The sequence below is a fragment of the Oncorhynchus keta genome, chromosome 10, assembly GCF_023373465.1.
Source record: "Oncorhynchus keta strain PuntledgeMale-10-30-2019 chromosome 10, Oket_V2, whole genome shotgun sequence".
Lineage (NCBI taxonomy): Eukaryota > Metazoa > Chordata > Actinopteri > Salmoniformes > Salmonidae > Oncorhynchus > Oncorhynchus keta.
Genome location: NC_068430.1, coordinates 15321796 through 15334150, shown reverse-complemented (window position 1 = coordinate 15334150; position 12355 = coordinate 15321796). Strand labels below are relative to the sequence as shown.

The 12355-nt window shown below is 44.2% G+C and overlaps 1 protein-coding gene across 1 annotated transcript in view; it reads right to left on the bottom strand.

Annotated features, from left to right (window-relative positions):
- The window catches only part of LOC118388269 (guanine nucleotide-binding protein G(i) subunit alpha-2), a 118400-nt gene that overhangs the window by 24471 nt on the left and 81574 nt on the right, over positions 1 to 12355 (bottom strand). The window contains exon 4 of the mRNA XM_035777131.2: positions 3687 to 3847. Coding sequence (XP_035633024.1) covers positions 3687 to 3847 — 161 coding nt within the window. The remainder of the gene's footprint in view (positions 1 to 3686; positions 3848 to 12355) is intronic.

Genomic DNA, 12355 nt, shown 5'->3' with positions numbered 1-12355 from the left:
TGTATATAAACCCTGGATTGCTGACCAGTGATGTATATAAACCCTGGATTGCTGACCAGTGATGTATATAAACCCTGGATTGCTGACCAGTGATGTATATAAACCCTGGATTGCTGACCAGTGATGTATATAAACCCTGGATTGCTGACCAGTGATGTGTATAAACCCTGGATTGCTGACCAGTGATGTATACAAACACTGGATTGCTGACCAGTGATGTATACAAACCCTGGATTGCTGACCAGTGATGTATATAAACCCTGGATTGCTGACCAGTGATGTATATAAACCCTGGATTGCTGACCAGTGATGTATATAAACCCTGGATTGCTGACCAGTGATGTATATAAACCCTGGATTGCTGACCAGTGATGTATACAAACCCTGGATTGCTGACCAGTGATGTATACAAACCCTGGATTGCTGACCAGTGATGTATATAAACCCTGGATTGCTGACCAGTGATGTATATAAACCCTGGATTGCTGACCAGTGATGTATATAAACCCTGGATTGCTGACCAGTGATGTATATAAACCCTGGATTGCTGACCAGTGATGTATATAAACCCTGGATTGCTGATTCTATGTTTTGGCCATTGAAAGTTTTTGGACGCCACCGGTCGGCCATATTGGCACTCCTCAGTAGGAGCAGGCCTCCATAGGAATGAATGGAATTCTACAGTATTTCAATTAAATGTTTCCTAGGACAAAAATACATGTAGTTAAGTATTTTGTAGTTGTAGTGGAGATGGTAACATTAGTACTCTAACAAAAAAATAGACTTATATGTAAATAAAAAAGAAATATATGTAAATAAAAAAAATACTTATTTCCCTCATTAAAATGCAAATCAATTTATAACATTTTTGACATGCGTTTTTCTGGATTTTTTTGTTGTTATTCTGTCTCTCACTGTTCAAATAAACCTACCATTAGACGGATCATTTCTTTGTCAGTGGGCAAATGTACAAAATCAGCAGGGGATCAAATACTTTCCCCCTTCAATGTAGGTCATGGATGGCAGGAAGATTGACCCCAGTGATGTACTGGACCATACGCACTACCCTCTGTTGCGCCTTACAGATGCCGAGGAGTTACCATACCAGGCGGTGATGCACCCAGTCAGGATGCTCTCGATCGTGCAGTTGTAGAACTTTTTGAGGATCTGGTGACCAATGCCAAATCTTTTCAGTCTCCTGAGGGGGAAAAGGTGTTGTCGTGCCCTCTTCATGACTGTCTTGGTGTGTTTGGATCATGATAGACTGTTGGTGATGTGGACACCAAGAAACTCTCAACCCGGTCAACTACAGCCCCCTGTTATGTTAATGGGGGCCTGTTCGGTCACCGTTGAGTTTAGTCTGCTACCTGTGGAGTATTATGTCAGGTTTCACACATCAGCAGATGGGAGAGGAGAAGAGGAGAATCTAGACACAGACCTCCTCTGTTACCATCAATCAGAACACAATACCATCATACATCAGTCTAATGGGAGGCTGGCCAGAGGTTTTACACACTCCTGATTAAACCTGATATGAGACAGACAAGCCACCAATCAATCTAACTGCCACTGTGATTGCATCAGGGTAAACACCCAGTCTTCTCTGTGATCTGACCTTTAAGAATCAACTCATTCTCTTAATGTGTTTGTAATGTTATTAAAAAGGAAATTGGCAGACAAAGCAGAGTTGTTAAGTTGTATGCAAAGTAGAGAGGCTTTTGTTTTCCAGGTTGAATAAAATGTTAATGAGCAGCGGGAGGAGATAGAGAGTAGCTCTAACTGGTGTTGGTCTCCAACGAGCAGCAGGAGGAGATAGAGAGTAGCTCAAACTGGTGTTGGTCTCCAACAAGCAGCAGGAGGAGATAGAGAGTAGCTCTAACTGGTGTTGGTCTCCAACGAGCAGCAGGAGGAGATAGAGAGTATCTCTAACTGGTGTTGGTCTCCAACGAGCAGCAGGAGGAGATAGAGAGTAGCTCTAACTGGTGTTGGTCTCCAACGAGCAGCAGGAGGAGATAGAGAGTAGCTCTAACTGGTGTTGGTCTCCAACGAGCAGCAGGAGGAGACAGAGAGTAGCTCAAACTGGTGTTGGTCTCCAACGAGCAGCAGGAGGAGATAGAGAGTAGCTCTAACTGGTGTTGGTCTCCAACGAGCAGCAGGAGGAGATAGAGAGTAGCTCTAACTGGTGTTGGTCTCCAACGAGCAGCAGGAGGAGATAGAGAGTAGCTCTAACTGGTGTTGGTCTCCAACGAGCAGCAGGAGGAGACAGAGAGTAGCTCTAACTGGTGTTGGTCTCCAACGAGCAGCAGGAGGAGATAGAGAGTATCTCTAACTGGTGTTGGTCTCCAACGAGCAGCAGGAGGAGATAGAGAGTAGCTCTAACTGGTGTTGGTCTCCAACGAGCAGCAGGAGGAGATAGAGAGTAGCTCTAACTGGTGTTGGTCTCCAACGAGCAGCAGGAGGAGATAGAGAGTAGCTCTAACTGGTGTTGGTCTCCAATGAGCAGCAGGAGGAGATAGAGAGTAGCTCTAACTGGTGTTGGTCTCCAACGAGCAGCAGGAGGAGATAGAGAGTAGCTCTAACTGGTGTTGGTCTCCAACGAGCAGCAGGAGGAGATAGAGAGTAGCTCTAACTGGTGTTGGTCTCCAACGAGCAGCAGGAGGAGATAGAGAGTAGCTCTAACTGGTGTTGGTCTCCAATGAGCAGCAGGAGGAGATAGAGAGTAGCTCTAACTGGTGTTGGTCTCCTGGTCACATTTATATATATTGTGGTAGCATGAGGGTATGTGTGCAGGTGCAGATTGCATACTGAGTCAACTAGAGGGAGGTAAGGAGTGAGGGAGAGGATGGAGAGAGGTGGGTTATATTGAGAATCATTGAGCGTACCACTCCTTCAAGGGAGTTGTTGACATTGAAGGTCATTGAGTTGTTTTCAGGTTGTGTTGCTGTCATGTTGTGTTGTTGTCATGTTGTGCTGTTGTCATGTTGTTGCCAGGTTGTGTTGCTGCCAGGTTTTGTTGTTGTCAGGTTGTGTTGCTGCCTTGTTGTGTTGATGTCATGTTGAGTTGTTGCCAGGTTGTGTTGCTGTTGTCGGCATGTTGTGTTTCTGCCATGTGTTGCTGTCATGTTGTGTTGCTCTCATGTTGTGTTACTGTCATGTTGTGTTACTGTCATGTGTTGTTGTCATGTGTTTCTGTCATGTTGTGTTACTGCCATTTTGTTGTCATGTTGTGTTGTTGTCATGTTGTGTTGTTGTCATGTTGTGTTGTTGTCATGTTGTGTTGCTGTGTTGCTGCCATGTTGTGTTACTGTCATGTGTTGTTGTCATGTGTTTCTGTCATGTTGTGTTACTGCCATTTTGTTGTCATGTTGTGTTGTTGTCATGTTGTGTTGTTGTCATGTTGTGTTGCTGTGTTGCTGCCATGTTGTGTTGTTGTCATGTTGTGTTGCTGCCATGTTGTGTTGCTGTTGTGTTGCTGGCATGTTGTGTTGTTGTCATGTTGTGTTGCTGCCATGTTGTGTTGCTGTCTTAGGTATCTCTTTATCTAGTGTTGTGATGTCTCTTATCACAATTTGCGTTTTGTCCTACATTTATTTATAATCTCAGCCCCCGTCCCACAGGAGGCCTCTTGCTAGGCCTCATTGTAAATAAGAATTTGTTCATAATTGAAACACACTATGTCTACTCACTATGCGGCTGAGTCGTTGAGCTGGTACTCCCGGGAGCGCGTGAAGCAACCTTGCACCCCGCTGTCGGCCCACAGACGGCGGATCACTTTGGACAGGTCGTCGGGCAGGATGCCCTGCGCCTCAGCAGCAGCCGACAGGGCAAAGAGCTGGCGGGCATCGTCCTGCAGGGGGCGGGAGGGGACAGGACGGGGACATTATGGGCAAAGCTAGGAGGCTGCATGTACCACAGTACTAGGGAACAGTTATTGCAACAGACACAGAGGTAGAGGGCTAATGTTTAAATCTGAGGAGGGAGGGAGAACCCATATTATCACCAAATGTACAGCCAACAGTCTATCAAACATTTGTTTTTTAGAGCAGTGAGGTATGGCTGTGTGTAAGGACCTCTGGGGAGAGGATTTGACAAAGCAAGCGCATCTACAGTGATGATGAAAGATCTCATCATAAATCGTTAAAGGGTCTTTCTAGCCATAAGAGACAATGATTGAGTGAACCAGATTCAATTAATAAATATTGGGTTGTTTTGACAGGTGGCCAATGAGGCCAGGTAATGTACACTGTGTGGATGGCTAATATGGGAGATATATTGGTGCCTGTGGACAAGGCTGTGTGCCATGATAAATAATGTAGTGTTGTAATAAAGTGTGCCAGTGGCAAGCAGGATATATATTTCCTCTGGGTGTTTCTCCCTCTACTATCTGTGTACTGCAGTGGAGGCTGCTGAGGGGAGGATGGCTCATAATAATGGTTTGAACGGAGTGAACGGAATCAAACCATTCCACTTATTCTGCTCCAGCCATTACCATGAGCCTGTCCTCCCCAATTAAGGTGCCACCAGCCTCCCGTGGTGTAATGTAAATAGACAGGGATGATTGGCGTGATGGCGATGATGACACAGCACAGTTCAGTCGCCAATGTGAAGATAATGAGTTTAGTTTATTAGGATGTGTGCAGCAGCTACTCTTTCTGGGGTCCACACAGAACATACAAATACATGACAGAGTACAGAACAGTTATAGACAAGAACAACATAAGAGAACCAGACTCCTCCATGCCCAGAGACTCAGCAGAGCAGACGGATGAACAGCTGGCTAGGCTCAGAGAACCAGACACCTCCATGCCCAGAGACTCAGCAGAGCAGATGGATGAACAGCTGGCTAGGCTCAGAGAACCAGACACCTCCATGCCCAGAGACTCAGCAGAGCAGATGGATGAACAGCTGGCTAGGCTCAGAGAACCAGACACCTCCATGCCCAGAGACTCAGCAGAGCAGACGGATGAACAGCTGGCTAGGCTCAGAGAACCAGACACCTCCATGCCCAGACACTCAGCAGACGGATGAACAGCTGGCTAGGCTCAGAGAACCAGACACATCCATGCCCAGAGACTCAGCAGAGCAGACGGATGAAAAGCTGGCTAGGCTCAGAGAACCAGACACATCCATGCCCAGAGACTCAGCAGAGCATACGGATGAACAGCTGGCTAGGCTCAGAGAACCAGACACATCCATGCCCAGAGACTCAGCAGAGCAGACGGATGAACAGCTGGCTAGGCTCAGAGAACCAGACTCCTCCATGCCCAGAGACTCAGCAGAGCAGACGGGTGAACAGCTGGCTAGGCTCAGAGAACCAGACACCTCCATGCCCAGAGACTCAGGAGAGCAGACGGATGAACAGCTGGCTAGGCTCAGAGAACCAGACTCCTCCATGCTCAGAGACTCAGCAGACGGATGAACAGCTGGCTAGGCTCAGAGAACCAGACACCTCCATGCCCAGAGACTCAGCAGAGCAGACGGATGAACAGCTGGCTAGGCTCAGAGAACCAGACACCTCCATGCCCAGAGACTCAGCAGAGCAGACAGATGAACAGCTGGCTAGGCTCAGAGAACCAGACACCTCCATGCCCAGAGACTCAGCAGAGCAGACGGATGAACAGCTGGCTAGGCTCAGAGAACCAGACTCCTCCATGCCCAGAGACTCAGCAGAGCAGATGGATGAACAGCTGGCTAGGCTCAGAGAACCAGACTCCTCCATGCCCAGAGACTCAGCAGAGCAGATGGATGAACAGCTGGCTAGGCTCAGAGAACCAGACACCTCCATGCCCAGAGACTCAGCAGAGCAGACGGATGAACAGCTGGCTAGGCTCAGAGAACCAGACACCTCCATGCCCAGAGACTCAGCAGAGCAGACGGATGAACAGCTGGCTAGGCTCAGAGAACCAGACTCCTCCATGCCCAGAGACTCAGCAGAGCAGACGGATGAACAGCTGGCTAGGCTCAGAGAACCAGACACCTCCATGCCCAGAGACTCAGCAGAGCAGACAGATGAACAGCTGGCTAGGCTCAGAGAACCAGACACCTCCATGCCCAGAGACTCAGCAGAGCAGACGGATGAACAGCTGGCTAGGCTCAGAGAACCAGACTCCTCCATGCCCAGAGACTCAGCAGAGCAGATGGATGAACAGCTGGCTAGGCTCAGAGAACCAGACTCCTCCATGCCCAGAGACTCAGCAGAGCAGATGGATGAACAGCTGGCTAGGCTCAGAGAACCAGACACCTCCATGTCCAGAGACTCAGCAGAGCAGATGGATGAACAGCTGGCTAGGCTCAGAGAACCAGACTCCTCCATGCCCAGAGACTCAGCAGAGCAGACGGATGAACAGCTGGCTAGGCTCAGAGAACCAGACACCTCCATGCCCAGAGACTCAGCAGACGGATGAACAGCCCTGCATACTGTCCACTGAGGCAACACCTCTCCACCCACACACTCACACAGATCTGCTGTGTCACCTGTTCCCATAATAGCAAATTAGCAAAGCTCAAATTGAATAATCAATCAATTTAGTGAACTGGAACAAAATGGTCATAAATGTACATTTCAACTTGAGACTGGGAGTGCAGTTCACATAGGATATTTTGCAATGTTTTCAGCATCTTTCTCTGGATTTGAAATGACAAAGCAAATGAAATGACACAGCATATGGAGGCTCGATTTCCTCTCCCTGGGAACTAGGTGACTCATTGAGCCAATTCTGGGCACCAGTACCCGTGTGTGTGCATCCGTGCATGCCTGCGTGTACAAGTGTGTGTGTGTGTGTGTGTGTGTGTGTGTGTGTGTGTGTGTGTGTGTGTGTGTGTGTGTGTGTGTGTGTGTGTGTGTGTGTGTGTGTGTCTATGCAATGTTCTATGTGTGTTCTTGTGCATCCCTGTCTAAAGTGTGCATACATGTTGGCTGTTGTCTAATGTACTGTATGAGAGTATGTTTGTGGCAGCCGGTGCGTTAAATGCCTGCATAGGAGGCAGAGCAAGTATCAGCACGTCCAGTGGCATGAACGATGGTCTGAGGACACAGGTTTGCACCCATCCATCCTGCCGTAATGACCACGGCAGCATCTCTCCTCAGCCATGCAGGAGACTAGATTACAGTCGGAAAGCACATTCACCCATCCTCCAGCTATAGACTCAAGACTGAAGCGCTCTGACATATACTGTAATACACTTGAGCTTCCTAAAAATGTTTTAGCCCTCTTTGAGAAACATGTTGACAGTTTGTTCACAGTATGGATGGGCATTTGAAATGTTTTGACTGTTTGAGTACTACCATATTTTTTGTGATATACTTGAGTATACTCTAATGGAAACTCTAATGGAAAAATATATATTTTAGGAAAACCTTTGAAAAAATATGGGCATTTATCAATACCATCAGTGCACAACAATGCTTAATTTATTATAACCATTACAGATAAATCCTAATTGCTAAATTACCCCATATATACAGTATATATACAGTATATCAGTATATCACCATTTAAGATTCATTATATTATATCGTGGAACACAATCTTCAAAAAAGGACTAACCAGCAATGTGGGGCTTGCTTGTAGAAGCCTATGACTGTGAAATGGCATAGGCTTGTTTTGTTAATTTAGCAGACAAGACACTCTTATTTCACAAGCCCTTATCACAGTCAAGACACTCTTATTTCACAAGCCCTTATCACAGTCAAGAAGCTCTTATTTCACAAGCCCTTATCACAGTCAAGACACTCTTATTTCACAAGCCCTTATCACAGTCAAGACACTCTTATTTCACAAGCCCTTATCACAGTCAAGACACTCTTATTTCACAAGCCCTTATCACAGTCAAGAAGCTCTTATTTCACAAGCCCTTATCACAGTCAATACACTCTTATTTCACAAGCCCTTATCACAGTCAAGACACTCTTATTTCACAAGCCCTTATCACAGTCAAGAAGCTCTTATTTCACAAGCCCTTATCACAGTCAAGAAGCTCTTATTTCACAAGCCCTTATCACAGTCAAGAAGCTCTTATTTCACAAGCCCTTATCACAGTCAAGACGCTCTTATTTCACAAGCCCTTATCACAGTCAAGACACTCTTATTTCACAAGCCCTTATCACAGTCAAGAAGCTCTTATTTCACAAGCCCTTATCACAGTCAAGACACTCTTATTATGTTATAGTAAAAAACATGTAAAAGAATAAAATAGAACAAAATATTTTCCAAATGAAAAAACCTGCGAGTGCAAAGTGAAACAGATCTTGCATCTGGAAAAGATATCAAATATTTGAAATAGGGTTACACTTCGAGAGTTAAAAATAAATACATCTGCATTACAAAACGACATTTCCATATACATATACATGTGTGTGTGTGTGTGTGTGTGTGTGTGTGTGTGTGTGTGTGTGTGTGTGTGTGTGTGTGTGTGTGTGTGTGTGTGTGTGTGTGTGTGTGTGTGTGTGTGTGTGTGTGTGTGTGTGTGAATAATGAACATGGGTTGGGAATGAAGCCTTTCTATCAGCCTGAGGTGTTAATGCTATCGTTTTAATATTATTAATAATAATAAAAGTATAATGATAATAATCCGTATTTGCGGCTGGCAGCAGTAGCAGAAGGAGTTTGAGAGACAGGTTATTCACTTGAGGTGCACAGTGCCTGCGCTGCAGAAATTGCCTGCAAAGGAAACCTGCTTGGAAAATGTGTCCAGTCAGCAGCTTTAAATAAAAACCCTTAGTTACCGCACCTTCTCCCTTTTCAGCACACGTCCCGTTTCTTCATGATCAAGCCTACATTGCCCTCATGGTTGCAGGAAAACCCACTCACAGCCTCTACCTTTTCTCTCTCTCAATAATCAGTGCTATCCGGGATCATACAGCCATAACCCTTACAAATTCCAACTTCAATGGGGTAGGAACCCTCTCTCAATCTCTCTTTCAACTGCTCTCTCGCTCTCTGTCTGAGCACTGAGGAGAGAGCAGGTCTGAACCTCAAGAGTCCCCACTGTAAATGTGTGTGTGGGGGGGGTTCGTGTGCGCGCATAATGGATGTCAATTGTCATGGCAATTTTGAATAATAAAAATATAATTTCAAGCAAAGCAAAGTTAGTAGAATGTTTGAATTTAGAATGTTTGCTTGATAAGAGCATTGATTTAGAATCCCATTATATTTATTTGCCTTAGCAATTAAATTCATTTCAATACACTCACATTTGAATATAATGATATCACAATTAAATACAGCAATTTCAGTAGTATTTAGAATGTTTGGTTGATAGATACTGCTGATATGCAATATTGATATGGAACTCAGATTTGGTAGCAACAAGCCCAAGCCTAGACCTTTGACTTGCTTCTACTATCCAAGATTATATACATTTTTCAACAATGAACTTCAATACCCAGCACCTTAACCAGTCCATACCATGGATGGCACAGGGACACAGTATCTTGCTATCATAATCAATGGTTACAATTAAATAACACATTCTTACCAGGATTTGGTTCGTTGCTTATTTTAGTGTATTTCTCAACATCCATTTCTAGAATTCATTTAGGTACAGTGCCTTCGGAAAGTATTCAGATCCCTTGACTTTTCCATATTTTGTTAAGTTACAGCCTTTTTCTAAAATGGTTTTTAAAAAATCCTCAGCAATCTACACATAATACCCCATATTGACAAAGTATTCAGACCCTTTGCTATGAGACTCGAAATTGAGCTCAGGTGCATCTAGTTTCCATTGATCAGTCCACCCGTGGAAATTAAATTGATTGGACATGATTTAGAAAGGCACACACCTGTCTATATAAGGTCCAACAGTTGACAGTGCATGTCAGAGCAAAAACCAAGCCAAACCAAACCAAGCGAGACAGGATTGTGTTGAGGCACAGATCTGGGGAAGGGTACCAAAAAATGTCTGCAGCATTGAAGGTCCCCAAGAGCACAGTGGCCTCCATCACTCTTAAATTGAAACAGTTTAGAACCACCAAGACTCTTCCTAGAGCTGGCTGCCTGGCCAAACTGAGCAATCGGGGGAGAAGGGCCTTGGTCAGGGAGGTGACCAAGAACATGATGGTTACTTTGACAGAGCCCTAGAGTTCTTCTGTGGAGATGGGAGAACCTTGCAGAAGGACAACCATCTCTGCAGCACTTCAGAAATTAGGCCTTAGAGTGACCAGACGGAAGCCACTCATCAGTAAAAGGCACATGACAGCTCGCTTGGAGTTTGCCAAAAGGCACCTAAAGACTCTCAGACCACGAGAAACAAGATTATAGGTATAGTAAGATAAGATAGGATTGGTAGGTATAGTAAAATAACATAGGATTGGTAGGTATGGTAAAATAACATAGGATTGGTAGGTATGGTAAGATAGGATTGGTAGGTATAGTAAGATGAGATAGGATAGGTAGGTATAGTAAGATAAGATAGGTAGGTATAGTAAGATAAGATTGGTAGGTACAGTAAGATAAGGTAGAATAAGATAGGATTGTTAGGTATAGTAAGATAAGATTGGATTGGTAGGTATAGTAAGATAAAATAGAATGAGATAGGATTGGTAAGTATGGTAAGATAAGATAGGATTGGTAGGTATAGTAAGATAAAATAGAATAAGATAGGATTGGTAAGTATGGTAAGATGAAATAGAATAAGATAGGATTGGTAAGTATGGTAAGATAAGAAAGGATTGGTAGGTAATAGTAAGATAAAATAGAATAAGATAGGATTGGTAAGTATGGTAGGATAAAATAGAATAAGATAGGATTGGTAAGTATGGTAGGATAAAATAGAATAAGATAGGATTGGTAAGTATGGTAGGATAAAATAGAATAAGATATGATTGGTAAGTATGGTAGGATAAAATAGAATAAGATAGGATTGGTAAGCATGGTAAGATAAAATAGAATAAGATAGGATTGGTAAGTATGGTAAGATAAAATAGAATAAGATAGGATTGGTAAGTATGGTAGGATAAAATAGAATAAGATAGGATTGGTAAGTATGGTAAGATAGTTATGAGCGAAGTCAGTGCTTGTGGAAAAATAGTTGTGTTATTCAGTCTTCTTTGGGGGGGGTGTATGTCAACGATTACATGATGGTAAGCACAGTCTCCTATTAGCGGAAAGTTCTTTTCAAACTGTGTGACTGCATGTGATGGCTTCTTGGATTGGGCATGCTAGTGACTAACCTTGACTTCATGGGGTTATGGATGCTAGTGACTAACCTTGACTTCATGGGGTTATGGATGCTAGTGACTAACCTTGACTTCATGGGGTTATGGATGCTAGTGACTAACCTTGACTTCATGGGGTTATGGATGATAGTGACTAACCTTGACTTCATGGGGTTATGGATGCTAGTGACTAACCTTGACTTCATGGGGTTATGGATGATAGTGACTAACCTTGACTTCATGGGGTTATGGATGATAGTGACTAACCTTGACTTCATGGGGTTATGGATGCTAGTGACTAACCTTGACTTCATGGGGTTATGGATGCTAGTGACTAACCTTGACTTCATGGGGTTATGGATGCTAGTGACTAACCTTGACTTCATGGGGTTATGGATGCTAGTGACTAACCTTGACTTCATGGGGTTATGGATGATAGTGACTAACCTTGACTTCATGGGGTTATGGATGATAGTGACTAACCTTGACTTCATGGGGTTATGGATGCTAGTGACTAACCTTGACTTCATGGGGTTATGGATGCTAGTGACTAACCTTGACTTCATGGGGTTATGGATGCTAGTGACTAACCTTGACTTCATGGGGTTATGGATGCTAGTGACTAACCTTGACTTCATGGGGTTATGGATGCTAGTGACTAACCTTGACTTCATGGGGTTATGGATGCTAGTGACTAACCTTGACTTCATGGGGTTATGGATGATAGTGACTAACCTTGACTTCATGGGGTTATGGATGATAGTGACTAACCTTGACTTCATGGGGTTATGGATGATAGTGACTAACCTTGACTTCATGGGGTTATGGATGCTAGTGACTAACCTTGACTTCATGGGGTTATGGATGCTAGTGACTAACCTTGACTTCATGGGGTTATGGATGCTAGTGACTAACCTTGACTTCATGGGGTTATGGATGATAGTGACTAACCTTGACTTCATGGGGTTATGGATGATAGTGACTAACCTTGACTTCATGGGGTTATGGATGCTAGTGACTAACCTTGACTTCATGGGGTTATGGATGCTAGTGACTAACCTTGACTTCATGGGGTTATGGATGCTAGTGACTAACCTTGACTTCATGGGGTTATGGATGCTAGTGACTAACCTTGACTTCATGGGGTTATGGATGCTAGTGACTAACCTTGACTTCATGGGGTTATGGATGCTAGTGACT